This window comes from Stegostoma tigrinum, chromosome 21 (assembly GCF_030684315.1).
Source record: "Stegostoma tigrinum isolate sSteTig4 chromosome 21, sSteTig4.hap1, whole genome shotgun sequence".
In the NCBI taxonomy this organism is placed as follows: domain Eukaryota; kingdom Metazoa; phylum Chordata; class Chondrichthyes; order Orectolobiformes; family Stegostomatidae; genus Stegostoma; species Stegostoma tigrinum.
In genome coordinates this window covers 22,263,510-22,282,797 of record NC_081374.1, presented here as the reverse complement: position 1 = coordinate 22,282,797, position 19,288 = coordinate 22,263,510, and the positions used below count along the sequence as shown (strand labels likewise).

The following is a 19,288-nucleotide window of genomic DNA, read 5'->3' as shown; positions in this document are numbered from 1 at the left end:
TTTGACAATCCGAAGTTTGTTATAACCTATTGGTTACTTTTGAGATTTAATCATTGTTGTTCAGCTGGTAAATTAGTGTTATATTACATGGTAGGGATTGTGAATTTATTTGCTTTAGTAGGAGTGTTTGATTGGTTGGTGAGTGGATGGGAGGGGGAATCATTTGCATTTTATTTAAAACACAGCAAATCATTTTGTTGGTGAAGCTAATGCTTAGAAATATTACCAACAAATTTTGTCACTCTTCCCAACATGACCAGAGACCGGAAAGATAGCAGGGGATAGCAAGAACTGCAGATGCTGAAGTCAAAGCCAATACAATGCAGAGCTATAGGAACACAGCAGGTCAGGCAGCATCTGAGAAGCAAGAGAGTTGATGTTTCAGGCCTCGATCCATCATGAGGACTGAGGAAGAGGAAGGGAACTGGGAAATAAATAGAGGAAAGATGGGTGGGTCTGGGGTAAGATAGGAAGGATGGTAACAGGTGGATATAGGTAGGAGTAATGGGGATTGGTCAGTGGGATGGATGGGCAGAGAGGTGGAAGAGAAGATGGGCAGATAGTGTCAGGTCAAGGAGGTGGAGATCAGAGGGAGGGTTGGACTTGGGCTGAAGTGGGGAGATTTTGAAACTCCACTCCCAGCCTCATCCAATGCCCAACCCTTCCTCATCATTCCTGCCTCCTTGATAGGATACTACCTGTCTATGTCCTTCTGCCCCACTGTATTTGTGAAAATAGCGGGGAATAGTGGAGTCAGAAATACTGCCTTCACAAATTATTAGCTTATTATTCTACTTCTTAACAGAAAATGTTCCTACCTTTAGTTTCTGCAGGTGTAAAGATAGTCTCTGGAAGGATGGCAATGGTGTCCAAGTCTTCGGGTTTCTCTCCTCGGATGAAGTCATATCGTGGAAGTTTCACTCCAGAGAAGTTCATTTTGTGAAGACGATCTACTGAAATCACTGGAGGAAAAAAGACTGCAATTATCTTTTGATGTTCAGATATAATCTGCCCCAAAATTAAAAGCTGAGGAAAAAGAGCAGGGAAACTAGAGTCGTACGCTCACTCATGATGTTAGATTTTAGTTTGGGCTTCCTGCATCGAAGAGATCAGTAGTGGTTGGAAAATAGCTTACTGACCTGATTATGCAAACTGTCTGTCTAATATTGTACCAGGCCAAATGCCAGAGGGATAGAGAATAGCAGCAAGTATGTTGCATCCTCACCTTACCAGGTTTTGCTGAAAATGCAGGATGCTCTGCATTAGTTGTATCATGCAGTCAGCCAGCACACTCTGCCAATCAACTATCCATTAATTATAATGACTCCACTCTCTTTATTCTCAATGATAACACTTACTTTTACACTTGGCTCAGGAACATGTTAAGATCGATCTATATTAACATTATTAATGTTGTTCTTCACTGAGCATCCAGTGAGCAGGGTAAGAACTCAACTCAAACCCAAACTCCATAATTTCAATGAAGTAACTTTAGGTGCATTTACACTGAAATTTTCTACTGCTGTCAAGGAGTTTCAATTGCTGCAGATACAGCAGTCACTAGGGGTAAATCTACAGTTCTGCATTTGTAAACAGTGGACTCAGAAAACTAGGATTTCAGTGTTATAATCATATTTTGGCAAGCAGCCCTTCTGAGAAGGATGCCCCTGTAGCATTAAAGTTAAATTGCTTTATGCCAACACTTAAATTATATTGTGATGTATCCTTAAATTATTGAAGCTGGTCCTCAATATCATCTGGTTGAGTGTCAATTTTGAATATTAACTTTATGAATTGAGATTAAACATATACAGGTGGAGAACATTGATTGGATGGCTACATGTACAGAGACACTTTCAGTGCAGTCAGAGGATAGGCACTTGTCATGTTTCATTTCACAAATACATTTACGTCACATAAAGAATGGCTCAGATTTTTGTTCTTCACCAGATGGCTATCAGGAGTAAATAACTTACACAAAACAAAAGATATAGTCTTCTTTGAACACAGGAAGCCAAGCAGCATCTCAGGAGCACAAAAGCTGACGTTTCAGGCCTGGACCCTTCATCAGAGAGGGGGATGGGGAGAGGGTTCTGAAATAAATAGGGAGAGAGGGGGAGGCAGACCGAAGATAGACAGAGGAGAAGATAGGTGGAGAGGAGAGTATAGTGGGGAGGTAGGGAGGGGATAGGTCAGTCCGGGGAGGACGGACAGGTCAAGGAGGCGGGATGAGGTTAGTAGGTAGGAATTGGAGGTGCGGTTTGAAGTGGGAGGAGGGCATAGGTGAGAGGAAGAACAGGTTAGGGGGGCGGGAATGAGCTGGGCTGGTTTTGGGATGCAGTGGGGGAAGGGAAGATTTTGAAGCTTGTGAAGTCCACATTGATACCATTGGGCTGCAGGGTTCCCAAGCAGAATATGATTTGCCATTCTGCAACCTTCGGGTGGCATCATTAAGGCACTGCAGGAGGCCCAGGATGGACATGTTGTCTAAGGAATGGGAAGGGGAGTTAAAATGGTTTGTGACTGGGAGGTGCAATTGCATATTCCGCTTCGGAACCCTGCAGCCCAATGGTATCAATGTGGACTTCACAAGCTTCAAAATCTCCCCTTCGCCCACTGCATCCCAAAGCCAGCCCAGCTCATCCTCAACCCCAACTGCATCCCAAAACCAGCCCAGTTCATCCCCGCCTCCCTCACTTGTTCTTCCTCTCACCTATCCCCTCCTCCCACCTAAAACCACACCTCTATTTCCTACCTACTAACCTCATCCCGCCTCCTTGACCTGTCCGTCCTCCCTGGACTGAACTATCCCCTCCCTATCTCCCCCCATACTCTCCTCTCCATCTATCTTCTCCCCTATCCATCTTTGGTCTGCCTCCCCCTCTCTCCCTATTTATTCCAGAACCCTCACCCAATCCCCCTCTCTGATGAAGGGTCCAGGCCCGAAACGTCAGCATTTGTGCTCCTGAGATGCTGCTTGGCCTGCTGTGTTCATCCAGCTCCATACTTTGTTATCTTGGATTCTCCAGCATCTGCTGCTCCCATTATCTCTATAGTCTTCTTTTCTTAATTTCAACTATTGCTTCAATAATTAACTAGAAATTTTTGCAGCAAAATAAAACAAAATGTAGGCAGGTTATGCCATCTCCTACCTCCCTGACACACATGTTACTTAGAATTCTGCAAATGACACAACCTGTAAAAACTCAGTCCATTTCCATTATTTTTAAGTTATCTCAATGATAACTTGGTGGATATTAGAAAACCACAGATTTAAATGTTCAGAAATACAACCAAGATAATCTCAATTCTGGATGATGAAATGATCCAGTGTTTGATTTAACATGGAGGTGCTGTATGTAAGTGGCATGCTGCTCAAAGATAAACATCTGGACAGAAAGTCCTCAGAACTGAGTTTAGCTTCTAATGACTTTGAATGTGAAAGCTGTGACATATTGTGAAAAGCAAGAATTTTTGAAATTCAGTTTCTCATGTGTTAAACATATCACTGGAGCACCAATTTGGGGAATGGTGCTATTAGTGTAGTCAATAATAAAGTTGATGAAAGAGCAAAATGAATGTGATATTGTTTGCAAAACACTTGGAATAAAATGAGTAATATATTCCAGAAGGTACTACATATTACTGGCTCAAGGTTGCCCATATTCCAGTGTCTCTATTGCTCACCAATATTGGGTGTGACAATGGTGAAGGGGCTGAGGTAGGTTTTTCTCATGTTTTGTGCCAGAGTATTTGCATAATCTTCATAGTGTTTTAATAAGTGTGCAGTTCCTCCATCTGATTGCTGGATTACGTCCCAGTGCTTCTTGTTGCTGACGTCAAGAATTGCACTTCCAACTTTAATAAGGTTCTGCAAATGTAACAAAACAAAATAGATGGTTTATTAATGAGTTATTAAAGACTGAATAAGTAAAAAGCCTTTGATTTCATCCACACAGCATACCCAATTAATATCTTTGTCAGGTCCATCCATCTGCTGAACTTAATGATAGGGTTTATGAAAAATTTCTAGATTGTTGTAGGTAATCAAACAAAAATTCAAAACAGGATGGTTCTCCAAAAGGTTAAAGAACTTTCTCCGAGTAGCAAATTACGACAAATCAAATGATCTCTTAAATTCTGTGGTGCTGCAGAGACCTTTGCTATTATGCTATGGTACAATGAGACACCTAATCTGGTAAATTCACTTTACTTCAATTCTGCTGCTGTGATTTTGCCAACAGTGTGGTGGAGTCTCCATTCAAGCATTTGCATTTACTTGTTAATAATCCTCGTCAATCCCACTATTGAAAGGTCCCTCTATTACAACTTGGGGAGACTTATGTAACATTAGATGGTGAACTATTCCATACCATTCACTTGCTTTCTGGTGCCCACCCAAATACAGCATTACAAAAGACCTGGATACTGTTCGCCTTGCTGCAGGAATTATTGAAAACAGGCAAGTAACAAACTAAACTGGCTAGAGGTCAACTTCTTAATAAAAAAACCCAGCAATAATCACAGTTAAAACAAACTTTATCCAACTTTTCAAAGCAAATGAGAAAAGAAGTCTAACAAATATGATTGCTTGACCATGGCTTTATGTTATACTTGGACTCAGTGAACTGGGCCATGTTCAAGTATTCAGTGGAAAACCTAGATGAGTTGGCACCATCATCACGGACCTTATTAGCAAATGCATGGAGGACTGTGCACCAAAGAAGTCAATCTGAGCATTCCCCAACTGTAGATGAAACAGGAAATCCACTCCCTACTGAAGACCAGGCATGCAGCATTCAAGTTAGGTGACGCGAACCAAGACAGAAAATCCAGATACGACCTCCACAAAGCCATCAGGGTGCCATGAGACAGTAACAGACCGTGTTAGAGCCCAGATATGCCAAACAGACTCCCACTGACTGTGGCAAGGCCTAAACAACATTATGAAATACAAAATGAAACAGTGTAAGATAGCAAATAGTAGCACATCCCTCCCTGATTTGCTCAATGCCTTCTATGCTTGGTTTGAGCAGAATACCACCGGCAAGCTGATACCTGCCCTGACAGCCCCATACACACCTGTTCCCTCTGTCACTGCTTCAGAAGTCAGATCGGTTTTCCTGGGAGTCAACCCAAGGAAAACGATGGGCCTGGACGGTGTCCCCAGCCGAGTGCATAGACCCTGTGTGGACCAACTGGCGTACGTATTCACCGACATCTTCATCCTCTCCCTCCTACAAACTGAATTACCCACCTGCTTCAAAAAAGACCACCATTGTCCCTGGACCCAATAAAACATATACACTGTGCCATAATGACTACCACCCAATCGCTCTGACTCCAATAATCCTGAAGTGCTTCAAATGGCTGGTCACGGCTGACAACTTCAGTCTCCCAGCCTGCCTCAATCTCCCACAGTTTTCCCACTGATATGACAAGTCCATAGAAGATACCATATCCCTGGCCCTACACTTACCACTGGAACATCTGAACAACAAAGATACCTACGTCTGACTCCTGCTCATTGACTACAGCTCCGCTTTCAACACCACAATCCCCTCCAGACTGGTCTCACAACTGAGAGACCTTGGTCTTGGCTCTGCCCTCTGCAATTGAATCATCAGCATTCTGCCCCATAGGCCACAGTGAGGATGTACAATTGCACCTTCTCCACAATAACACTCAATACTGGAGCCCCCAAATATGCGTCCTCAGCCCCCTACTGTCCTCCCTGCACACTCACAACTGCATTAACAAATTCCAAACAGACGCCATCTACAAGTTCATTGACTACAATACTGTAGTGGGATGAATATCTAACAATGGCGTGTCAAAATACAAAGGGGAGATAGAGGGTCTGCTGATGTGGTTCAATGAAAACAATCTGTCACTCAAAGTCAGCAAAACTAAACAAGTGATCACTGACTTCAGAAAAAAAGGAGAAGACGCCCTCATCTACACCAACAGAATTGAGGATGAGATAGTGAACAGCATTAAGTTCCTCAGAGTAACAATAATCGAAGACCTGTCCTGAACTTCCCACATAAATGATACAGTCAAGAAGGCACAACACTTCTTCTTCCTCAGGCAGCTCAGGAAATTTGGTATGTCCATAAGGTCCCTCACCAACTTCTACAGTTGCACCATTGAAAGCACACTGTCTGGGTGCATAATGGCCTGGAATGGAAACTACTCTGTCTAGGATGGTTAGAAACTACAGAAGGTGGTGTGCACAGACCAGGTCGTCACAGAAGCCACCCTCCCATTCATGGACTCCATTTACATGGCCTGTTGCCTCGCAAAGGCAGCCAACTTCATCAAAGACCCACTGCTCCCCGGTAATGATCTCCTACAACGTCTTCCATCGGGCAGAAGATACAGAAGCCTGAATACATGCACAAGCAGGTTCAAGAACAGCTTCTTTCCAGCCTTTAACAGACTGTCGAATTGACTCTAGCCTCAAATAATGTAACCTGCAATGTAACCCTATTTTCGTGTAAGTCTTTTTGATCTGCATACCCTTTGCTTGCCGTGATCTGCCTCTACCACTCGTAAACAAAGATTTTCACTGTGTTTTGGTGCGCGTGATAATAAAATCAATCAATAAATCAAAATACAAATACATAAGCCTATGATAATTGACAACTGACAGTATAGAATTAAGACTAGAAACATAGACTGTCAATCTCCATAACAATGAGATTTCAAAGATAATTCTGCCAAATATTGGCAATATCTGCTCATTTAAATATTTATACATGGCATGCTTAGAGACTACTAAAATTTCTAAGGTTTAGATTAAGGTGACCAGGTCCCACTAACCATTTCAAAACCAAAGATTTGGTGTTAAAGCAGTGACTGATTTCTTTGTTTTGAAATTACCGACGCAAATGTTTTATATTATTCCTTGGTTATTAAAGACTAAGCAGATCGAAAACTGCAATGACAAATGCCATCTACAGAGGGCATGGGGTCAATGATTGTTGCATCCCATCCACTGAAGTACTCCCATGATGCACCTGCTAGAAATGGTAAATGTTTGTAACGCTACCCAAATGTGCTTTGAAATTTGCCCCTCGTTTTCATCAAAAATGTGGGCTTAACAATATTGCATGTTTTGTGGAACCAACCACTACAAGCTAATGATTGGGGTGGAGTGTTATCACCACTAAGAATCATAGAATCCCTATAGTGCAGAAAGAGACCATTTGTCCTATTGAGTCTGCACCCACCCAGTCCCAGCTCTATTCCCGAAACTCATTTTTCATGGCTAACTCCCTTAGACTGCCTGGACACTATGGACCAATTTACCACAGCCAATCCACCTATCATGCACATCTTTGGAGTGTGGAAGGAAACCAGAGCACTTGGAGGAAACCCACACAGACATAGGGAAAATGTGCAAACTCGGCACAGTCAACCAGCACTGGAATTGGCCTCAGGTCCTTGGCACTGTGTAAAAGCAGTGCTAACCACTGCACAACTGTGCCATCCACTTCTTGCTTACTGGGTTACATATCTATTTGGTTAAGAGTATTAGCCAGGCAACCAGCAGTGTGTCTTAAGGAGAAGAGCATTCAAATTGATAATATGTACCAATTGCTATCGTGCAATAAACTACAAGTTACATTGACTAGTTACACTTAATAATACAGATTATCATGATTTACATCCATTAGCGCTATCTGTACTTCCCACTGCCTCAGGAAATCAGCCAATATACTCAAAGACCTGTCCCACCCTGATTAAACTCTCTTCCATGTTCTTGTGTTGGGCAGAAGACACAAAAGTTTGAAAACACATACCAACAGATTCAAGAATAGCTTCTTCCCTGCTATTATCAGACTTTTGAAAGGGACCCTAATATATTAAAGTTGATCTTTCTCTGCATCTTTTCTGTAGCACTATATTCTGCACTCTGTTCTACTACCCTGATGTATTTATGTAGATATGATTTGCTGGATAGCATGCAAAACAACACTTTTCACCATATCTCAACACATGTGACAATAAATCAAATCAAATCAAAGATACTGGTGATACACCTGTCTCCATTGGGATCTCGGGTTAGATTCGCCTTCTCCCCCCCACAGCTGTATGACATCAGAATGGATAGAACTCAATGCAGTTTCCAACATTAACCCATTCAGAAGCATTTATATCAAAACAGGCCCACTTGCTTGCTTATGCACTACGATTACTTGGGGAGTGCACTATGAAAAATCCAACATATCAGATGTTGAGTAGGCCTCAACCCTTGATGGTGTAAAGTGACAACACTCATGGCACTGAATGGATCAAAGATCTATTAACAGCACCAGGAGCTCTTGGTGCTCTCAACTCCTTTACCTCTGTGAACTGGACTTCCTGCGTTGCAGCCAAGTCAAATCCCTGCTGCGTGTTCTCAAATTCTAAGATTTTTGAGGTCACATGGTACGCAATCTTGATATCACTGCCGAAATATTCATCTGTGTGCTGGGTGGCATTCCGCAACATTAGGGCAATTTTTGTGGATTTTTCCAGGTCCAGCGAAGTCTCATTCCTTTTCAGTTTATTAACCTGCACAAAAGACACATCCTGAGAAAGTGGCTGAAGCTCTCAACTATCATACAATTAGGGATATTTATGTTACCAAATTTTAGAGACCAATGCTATTTTTTAGGCTAAAGGAAGGCTTAAGGTGAAATCTTTCCAAAGTCATTATTGGATTAAGTTGTCAGTAAGACTTTAACGACAACTGCCAAAAGAGAAAAAAAAAGAGTGATGGGACAAATTAGAAGAGTTCAGCAATTGGGGTTAAGTCTAAAATAACAAATTGTGCCCTCATCATGGAATGTTCCAGAAAAAAAACTAAACATCAGCAAGAAAAAAATGTAATGAACATATTTTACTTCTGAGAATACTATAAATATGAAATTTCTAATCTGATCACCCTGACATCTCATGTTTCCTTTCTCCCTTCTCCCATCCAACAGGGACAAAGCATTAATTATGAATGAATGTAGATCAGGTTGAGTCTAGCCACAATAAGTAATTGCACAGCATGATCAGATTACCAGTTATAATCTTAAAATTGCCCTTCATTTTGTAGCTCACCAAAGATAAATGGCTGCATGGAAATTTATGATCGCAGATTTCCATCCTACGACTTTTAAAGGTACAGAGAATGTGAGCACTGAACTACAATCATATCTAGGTTTAGTATTTTCCAGTATTACTGCAACTATTATTTCAGGAGTTCCTCTGTTGCTTCATGTCAGGGAAGAAAGGGATGGACTACAGACACGGAAACATGAAAACTGTTCAAGGCCATGAGATGGAACAACTAACCCCAGCATTTTATTCATCTCAAACTTCTAAATTAAATTCTCCAAACTTACAAAGGTTTTCAGCTCTACAAAAGCATTTGTTGTACAATTAAAGAGATCAGGAGGGAGCCAGCCTCTGTGTTCATCACAGTGTCGGATTCCTGTTCCTGTATAAAACAAAAGAATATACTATCTCAGTGCCTAGCAAGTACAGGCTTTGGCACAGGGTTAGGTGTTATCAAACTATTATGTGGAATAACTCATGCACATAATTGCCTTGGAGGAATTGAATCACTTCAATAACACATTACCTCCTGGATTGAGTCAAATATCAGCGGATGACATTTGTGGCTTTTTCCAAGTGTACCTAGATATAATTTGTATTTTTAAAATTTGTTTTCCCAACTTAGATGTTTTGACTCCAGATGTGTCTCTATTTGTTTCAACAAAATATAGCAGCGAGTCATGAAACGCATAAAATGCATATCTGCCAATGAAAGGGTTTGTACCAACAACAGATTGGTAATTTTGAAAGGTATTTGGTGGTGGTGAGAGGGGTCGGGGTACGTTGGTGGTGCAAATTTTACACCGCCAAAACCTCATCCCCTCATCACCACACCTCCCCCTCACCTTTATAGCAGAGGTGTTCCCAGTTAGGGGGGCTATGAAGGCGGCATGGTGGCTCCGCGGTTAGCAGTGCTGCCTCACAGCTCTAGGGACCTGAGTTTGATTCCACACTTAGGCAACTGTCTGTGTGGAGTTTGCATGTTCTCTCCATGTCTGCATGGGTTTCCTCCCACAGTTGGAAGATGTGCAGATTAGATGGACTTGCCATGCAAGATTGTCCATAGTGTCCAAAGATTGGTATGTTAGTGGATTAGCCACAGGATCTGCTAGGCTACAGGGGTAAGGTTAGAGGGGTGGGTCCGGGTGGGATGCTGTTCAAGGGTCAGTGTGGGCTTAATGGGCCAAATGGCCTGTTTCCATACCATAGGATTCCATGTAAAATATGGTGGGTGGCTATCCCCACCACCTCATGCTCACACCTGAACTGTGTCCTCAACAATATTTGGGTAGGCAAAGCATCAGCCAGCTCGCCTGCCCACAGGCTATTGAGGTCCCCAAAACTGGCCAATTAATGGGCAGTTAAGGCTCTCAATTTGTCACCACTGCAACAATAGGTGAAGCTGGGGAAAGCAGAATGCCAGCCTGCTCCCTTACATCTCAGGTGAGAAACAGAGACCTCCTTTCGGGGGATCCCTCAACCAAGTTGCTTGCTTTCCATTGCGTCTCCATATCCTTCCCCCAGCCCTCTTAGATCTCCAAACATATTTCTCCATCAGTCGCCATCGAGCTTCTCCTTGGGCCTAGATGCAGTACCAGGATTGGTCACAACTGAGATTGAGGGCAGGACTTCCTCTCACTGCAGGAAGGGGATCTCACAATTACCTTGTTCAGGCTGTCCCCAGCGTACAGTCACAGTGAGCTGTCTTTGTTTAAGCCAATGACCTCGCAATTAACTTTTAGCAGACGGAATTTAATGTGGAAAAGTGTGAGCCTATTTGTTTTGTTTGGAAGAATAAAGAAACAAGTTAATATCTAAATGAGGAGAAACTTTAAAATGCTTCAATGCAGAGTGATCTGCGTATCCACGTGCTTGAGTTGCAAAAAGCTAGTATGCGAGTAAAGTAGGTAACAGGGACACCAAATGGAATGAGTATAAAATTAGGGAAGGGTTGTTACTATTGTGCAGAGTGTTGGTGAGATGTTGGTGAGTTTTGAAACCCTTACTTGAGGAAGGATATAATTACATTGAAGCATTTCAGAAAAAGTTCATTACATTAATTTAAGAGATAAAAGGCTTGTCTTATGGGGAGACAGTGAGCAGTTTGGGACTACATCATTTGAGTTCAGAATAATGAGAGGGTATCTCACTGAAGTATAGAAGATGCTGAAGTGGATTGACAAAGTAGATATAGAACAGACATTTCCCCTTGAGTGGTAATCTAGAAAGAGAGGCCATAGTTTTAGGCTAACAGATGGCAGATTTTAAAATAGAGATAAGGAGGAATTAATTCTGCCAAAGGGTTGTGAATCAAAGGGATTCACTACCCCAGAGTGCAATGGATGCTGCGACTTGGAATAAATTTCATAGATTGAGATTTTATTGTCACACATACTGAGTATTGGAAGGAGCTACCCCACCGCCAATGTCACTAGTTCCCAAGCCAGGACACACAGGAGGCAAGAAAGGCCCACTCTTGCTGCTGAATTGATCGCCAGGAATGGGGGCCCAGGAGGAACTAAGAAACCACCAACTATGGCCCGCACTCGATCTGCCGCAATTGCTCCGGCCCAGCTGGATCCACTGCTGCTGTGGTAAACAGCCCGCGTGTTGAGCTCCTGCCTGGTCTCCGGTCCAGGAGATAAACAGATATTGAATTAGTAATGGATGAAAGGGTTAGGAACATCAGGCAGAAAAGTAGACATGAAGCCAAGATGTGATCAGTTGCAATTATATTAAATGGCAGAGTAGGTACAAGGGGCTGAATTGACTATCCCTGCTTCTAGTTGTGTTTCACAAAAACACAAATTGATGGAGAAGCTGAGCAGGTCTGGCAGCATCTATACACAGAAAGCAGAAGTGGAACGGAAACTTTAAGTCTGTTTTCTGTCCACAGATGCTGTCAGGCCTGCTGAGTTGCCCCAGCAATTACCGTTTTTGTTTCAGATTTCCAGCATCCGCAGTTCTTCATTTTATCCTAGTTTTGATTTGATGACCTTTCTGCTGAGAAATTGGGGGTGGGGCTTGTGAGGGCATGACCAAGCTTTGTTCATTAAGAAAACTGACGTGTTGTTCAATCAACAAACAATTCTCACTCTGATTTCAATAATGGTTCTTCCTAATGAAAGAAATTCAACCCGACATGCAAGACAAAATTTTGCCATAACACTCACGTAAGTATACACATGTGAACAGGTGGAGACCTATGCAGCTTAGCAACTACAATACACTACACAAGATAAGCAAGTATCATTTACTGCTTTCTCAGCAAAGGTTCAATGGATGGGCTTATGTAAAGAGACAGAAGAATGGGACAGATTTTTAATGAGTTCATACATGGTTTGTGGGCATTGCAGGCTAGATCAGCATTTATTGTCCATCCCTAAATATCAGAAGGCAGTGCTGAGATGGCCTCTTGAACCACTGCAGTCCTTGGAGTGTATGAATACCCAAAGAATTGTTAGAAATGGATTTTGGATTTAGATTTTGGCCCAGCCAAAAATGAAAGAATAACATTATATTTCCAGGTCAGAATGGTGTGTGGTGTGGAGCATTGCAGGTGGTGGTAATCTTATTATTGCCAGGGTTCTACAATGCCAAATGCTGCCTTGATGTCAAGAGCAGTCATTCTCATTGCATCTCTTACGCTTGTTTCTTCGGTCCTTTTTGAACAAAGGTTGCAGCAAGGTCAGGAACTGTGGGCTTGACAGGCTCCAAACGGAGCAGGTCATTGCTGTGTAAACGCCATTTGACGGCACTGAGGACGACACCTTACACTCTTCTGCTAATGATCGAGAATAGATAAAGTGGTAATTTACTGGATTGCTGTTTATGAATAGGACATATCTGGGTCATTTTCCAACAAAACTGAGTAGATAGTAGAATTGTATTGAAACAGATTGGCCAAGGGTGTGTCAAGTCCTGGAGTGCATCTCCAGTACCATAATGGAATGTTATCAGGGCCCAAGGCATGTTCCTTGCCAGGGCCCTACGATACTCTGTGCCTTCATCTATTTCTTCGAATCACATGGGAGTGAATGTAATAAAGTTCAATGATAAGTTGGGAAGGATAAATATTTGTCAATGATTAAGATTGAAGACTGGAAAAGGACAGATTTTAGGGGTCTAAGAGTTAAACAGGAAAAGGTTGATTGGAAATGCGTTTTGATGCATAAAACATAAACAGAATTTCCAAAGCAAGATGATTAGTGTACAAGTTAGGTACATACCCAACAGAAAGAAATACGGGGTATCCAAAGCTAAAGTAGCCTGGATGACTAAAGATATTGCTGAGAAAATAAGGAAGGACAGGGAGGCATATGATGCATACTGGAATAATAATAGCAAAAGCAATCAGGAAGAGTATCTCAAATGCAGGAGGGAGGCTGACACTGAAATAAGGAAGGCTAATAAGAAGCATGAGGAAAAGCTGGCAGGCTGTGTTAGAACAAATATTTTTCAAACATATTATAGTGAAAGGTGAGTGAAGGACGGGGTGGGACCCATAAGGAGCAAACAGTTTAAGCTGCTCACTGAAGCAAAGGGTATGGCAGAGGTACTAAGTGAGTATTTTGCTTCTGTCTTTACCAAATTAGAAAATAGTGACAATAGCCAAATTAAAAGTATATGTGTCGAGCAACTGAGCAGTATGGTAATAGACAAAAAAGGAGGAGTTAAAAAGGCTGCGGGACTTTAGGTAGAGAAGTCTTCAGGCCCAGATGGAATGCACCCTAGATTGTAGAGAGAGGTAAGGGAGCAAATTGCTGAGCCATTGACAGAGATCTTCCAGGCCTTTCTGAACAGAGGATTGGTCCCAAGGGACTGGAGAATTGCAAATGTAGAAAATGTTTAAGACAGGAACAAAGGGTAATCCATGAATCTACAGCCTATCACCTTGATATAAGTAGTGGAAAAACTGATGGAGGCCATACAATGGAATAAGGCAAATATACACTTAGAAAAATAAATTAATAATAGACTGTCAATATGGCTTTTTCAAGGACAGGTCGTGTCTAACAAATTTGAGTTCTTTGAGGAGGAATCACAAACAATGGATTAGGGTAATGCTATGGATGTTGAATGTTTTGACTTTCATAAAATATTTGATATGGTACCACATGGCAGATTGATAACAAATTAGAAATGTTTGGGATTGATGAGTCCTTGGCAGTATGGGTTAAAAGTTGACTAAAAAATAAGAAACAGCGAGTAGGTATAGGTACGCATTTCTCAGATTAGAGAGGAGTTAAAAATCGTATTCCCCAGGGATTGGTATCGGGATCTTTGATTTTTATGATTTATACAGATAATTTGGAGATGGGTGTGGAGGGCTATATCTCTAAATTTGCAGATGATACTAAGTTAGGGAGAATCATGAGTTATGAGAATGATGCTATGCCATTTCGGGGAGCCGTTTATAAGTTAGCCAAATGGGCAAGCATGTGGCAGTTGAAATTCAAAACAGAGAAATGTGAGGTAATGCATTTTGGTAGAAGAAACACGGGCAGACTATCCAGGCTCAGTAGTGTAATTTTGATGGGAGTATAGTAACAAAGGACCCTCAGAGTTCACATGCACAATTCTCCGAATAAAGACAGGCAAGTTGAGACAGTTGTTAAGAAGGCTTATAGGATTGCTGTGTTTATACAGACAGACATAGAGAGTATAAAACCAAGGAAATGATTGGTCAGACCATGTTTGGAATATTATATTCAGTTCTAGGTACCTTATTTACAGAAGGATGTTAAAGCCCTGGAGAGACAGCATAGGAGATTTTACTAGAATGAATACCAAGAGTAAGGGAACTTAGATAGAGGGAAAGATTAGAGATATTGGGTTTATTCTCCTTGGAGCAGAGATGATTAAGATCTTATTGAAGTGTTCAAAATTATGAAGAATTTTGATGGGGTAAAGCAGGTCTTTCTGTTTCCACTACTTGGTAGGTTTGTAACAAGGAATCATATTCAATATTGTCAGTGAGAGAGCTAGGAGTGTGATTAGGAGAAATTTCTTTGCCCAGAGAGTTGATAGGATTTGGAATGCATTACTTGGGAGAGTGTTGGAGATGGAACATTGCCCATTGGGCTGGTTGGGGAATTCCTTTCTTTACAGGTCACTGGTCTGTATGTGGGTCATTACAGCAGTTTCTCCAGCACTACTGCCATAACTTGCACTTTAATTCTGACAAAAAATCTTGTTTATACATGGAAACTGAGCTTCCTGTCAGAAGTTACAGCTTGGAGTGGGAGAAGGGATGAAGAAATTCCCTGTTGATTGATATTCAAAGTTCCATCCTCAGCCAGCTAGTCTGTAATTGTATTTTGTTTTAATTTCATGGAGAATATCTTTCTTCACTCATACAATTAGAAAGTCAGCTGAAATACAAAAAACAAGCCTGGGAGCTCAGCAATACCCAGTAGTTTCAGCAAAAGCCATTCCTCACCTCCTGCAGCATTATACTACTTCCTTTCAATGTGTCAACAACTGAGTCAGATTAAACTGTTCTGGCTGATTAACAAGGAAATATTTGGAAGACTTATGAAACTGTAATAACATCACCCATTGATCCTCTGGGACAAGGTACTGCAGCAGGGAGTCCAAACTTAGTTCTGGGCCACCAGATCTCTGCCTCCATGGCTCGTGGGCAACTGTCATAAATCACTGGAGGGAAAATAAATACATGAAAAATGCAGGATACTGTTAAACCTCTAGTGACACCAAAAATAAATTACTTCTCCATCATATCAAATAATTACTTCAAAAACAAAACAGCTGGATATAGGCGAGTATAAACCTAGATTAGTGTTTCTGTGTAGAATTCAAATACAACCAAGATTTTGAGTTTGTTCCAGTAATATACTGAATAAATTATCATTCCTATCAATTATGCATTGCTGTTGTTTTATTTCAAACATTTAAACTTTAAAGCTAGTCATTGAACATTGCATAAATATTTCTGAAGAGTACTTTCAATGTGCACAAATTAATTGTACTTCAAATAATTGAGAACAACATCACAAGCATTCAATAAAACTACATATTTGACATCTCTGAATGATATTCAGAAGTCACATTGGATTCAGGATGACTAGCAGGGAAGCACCAAGCCCAACTTTACAGTAGGTTCCTGACTAGTTTTACAACTTTTCCACTGTTTTGTGCAAACTTCTGGTTATTTAAAAGACTATCTCATGTGGTTGAATGTCAAATGTTATTTTATAATGCTTCTATGAAGCATCTTGGTATGTTTTACTATAACATGGATGTTATACAAACCTGTTATTTTTAAAGACCAAGCCATGATTTTAAAGTTATATTTCAAACTTTAGGACTACCATCTTTTTTATCTGGTTTACAGATTTGTAAAATAGAGTTTTAATTCTACAACTAGTTAATATGTCATCAAGAATTTCTCAATCATTCTCTATTTATGGGTAATGCCTATCATCCGACTGTACAGTCATACCATACCACCTACTTCACCTAGTTTGAAGCTACGAAGAAAACTGTTTAAAAATAAGGAATTACCAATTAAGACAGACAGGAGAGAAATTTTTTTCTCAAACGGGTCATTAGTCTTTGGAACTCTCTTCCCCAGGAGATGGTGAGGCAGGCTTTGAACATTTTTAAGGGCAGCAGTGAATAGATTATTGGAAAGCAAAGCAATTAAAGGTTATTATGACTAGACTATAATGTGAAGTACGGTTTACAATCAAATTAGCCATTTCTATATCTAGAAGGTGCAATCACCAGAGAAGTAGTAATGAGCAAATTGATAGTGCTCCAGGCTGACAAGTTTCCAAGGGTGGCTGATGAGCCAATGGATATGTTGGTGTTAATTTTCCAAAAATCAAACATTGGGGTTGAGGAAACTCCGACAGCTATTACACATTCAATTCCAAACCTTCAAATAAATAGAATATAGTAAGTTACTCAGATTATATGCCATAAATAATGGTCAACCTATTAGCACTCAATGGAAAATGCAAATTACACAGCAACATCAGAAAACTGCAGATGAGCAGTTTCAATGAAGAAACCAGTAATGTGTTTGCTATTTGTTCTGCTCCTTCAGTGGTTCTGCGCAGAGGGTCAGCAACAAGTGTACTTGGAAGTCCATAAACTAAAAGATGATAGATACCTCCTCAGAATAACAGAAGAGGTTGCTGACTGTTCATTTCAGTGTAAATTACTTTTTAACCATATGGTAAGTCCCAGTTATTTCAAGACAATCTTTCGAGCACTGAAAATAATGCCTAGAAGTATAGAGTTGCATTCTTTCAGTTTTTAATTACTGGTGGAGACTTGAAATAAAAAAGTGATTTTTCAAATATCTTGTCCTTTCTCTTTGTTCCAAACTCTTCCTCCTTTAACCTGTTACTTAATTTTATTTCATTAAATTAAATACTTCAACATATTTTTCTTACTTTCAGACTTTTCAAGTTTGTTAAAAAGTATGTATTAGACTGATTTCAGAGAGACACAGGTTTTTGCCTCATTTATTTAGATCACAAATTTCTGTGGGGGTGGGTATTGTGCTGAAAAGGCTTTCAAATCACAGTAGGTTTAGCTCAAACTTTACAGAAAGTCTTTGGAGAAAAGATGGCACCATCTGTTAGCTGCTAACCTGAAAATCCATGTTGATATCTCATTGGATTCAGTTCATTAAACAGCATTGTGAAATAAAAAGTGCTTTTTTGTTTTAGTTTCATAAAGCCATTAGCAAGTACAGAGCTCCTGTTACAAGGTACCATGCAATACAAAGCACAGAAGCCACAACAGTTCTTGTCAAAATTATATATGACTCACATGTGGGATACTTTTCACATTTTGTAATGCTCATAATTCATTACGTCAAGGGAAATTTCAAAATCCAGACAGTGCAGCACTGTGGAGCTACATTTTCACCAGCACTGAACATTAAATAAATCTAACAGCTGCCCAATTCTGACCTGCGTCTTATGGTGTAAAATCTAATTGTGTACAAATATACCTTCACACCCATGAGTGAAGACTTCTGCAAATGGATTGTCACAGCGGTTGCACTGCCTTCCGATCACACCAGGTTTACATCGGCACTGTCCTGTCTCCATATCGCAGGAGCGAGAAAGTGAACCAATTGAGTAACAATCACAGGGGTAGCATGCATTGCTTCCTGGAGGCCAGTAGTGGTTTTCCTAAATAAATTAGACATTATTTCATATCTATGCAGTCAACATTGCTAAATAGAGACACAAATTAACATTCGGCATTTCTCCTCTTCTTTATATTTCTCTATATTTTGAGCTCATACTATGAGTGATGGCAGGTAGTCAGTTCTCAAACTTCCATTAATATCAGTCCTGTGAAGGTCTATGAGATACAGGCATATAGGAATGCACAAAGTAACTTTGAAGGTGGAAATAAATAGATGAATAGTATCAAAACCAATACATTCATAAAGTGTTTGGATTGATTTAGGTGTTAATATTTACCATGTGTCATAAATAGCCATAAGTTAACAAACGGTCTTAAGGTTTTTTAAAAAAAGCATATTTTCTGAGTGATTTATCAAAGTCCTACTTAATTAGTGTTACTGGTGATGTGGTGTATTTAACTGCTTTTCCTAGGGAAGTTTCCTAACAAGAAGATATAAAGGAACGAAACAACAGGAACAATTTTTCTTTTGAACTTATAACATTCCTCCCACTTTAACTGATTTTCAACAGTGTCGACATTTCTGGGAATCTTGAAAATCTGTTTATCTTACTTGGACTGTTGCACAATGTCTCCATTTTAGTTTGATTCTGATAACTCTGCTACCCATTCCAAGAAGGATCAGTGACCGAAACACATTAGCTTGTGCTATAAAACCAACAGATTAACAATGAATCTAGAGTAAAATCTCAGATGTTGCACTTCAAACATCACTATTGCCAGTCACGCCTGAAGGGATTGAAATTGAGTTTTGTGAACTGTTTGCAAGCCTTAAAGCTCAGTCTAGTCTACCTTAAATTCTTCAATTGTGTGGTGTTAAAAAGAATAATGGGAAAATAGCTCTCATCCTGCATCATGAAACGCCTGTAGGAAAAATCTACTGTATTATTATACTGATGACTGGGCAGCAATCAAATTCCTAACATTTCCTTGTTTAGGGCAATCGTTCCACGAGATTGAAAAGCAGTTTCAGCTTTACTAGTTCGCTTTCAGAGTG

The 19,288-nt window shown here is 40.5% G+C and overlaps 1 protein-coding gene across 4 annotated transcripts in view; it reads right to left on the bottom strand.

The window, feature by feature from the left end:
- celsr2 (cadherin, EGF LAG seven-pass G-type receptor 2) overlaps positions 1-19,288 on the bottom strand; it is a 303,561-nt gene that overhangs the window by 31,755 nt on the left and 252,518 nt on the right. For all 4 annotated transcript variants that reach the window (XM_048553018.2, XM_048553017.2, XM_048553019.2 and 1 more), the window contains exons 15-20: positions 18,089-18,272; positions 15,655-15,756; positions 9,384-9,478; positions 8,353-8,562; positions 3,688-3,871; positions 819-962 (exon numbers count right to left, since the gene is read on the bottom strand). In XM_048553018.2, the coding sequence (XP_048408975.1) occupies positions 819-962; positions 3,688-3,871; positions 8,353-8,562; positions 9,384-9,478; positions 15,655-15,756; positions 18,089-18,272 (919 nt within the window). The remainder of the gene's footprint in view (positions 1-818; positions 963-3,687; positions 3,872-8,352; positions 8,563-9,383; positions 9,479-15,654; positions 15,757-18,088; positions 18,273-19,288) is intronic.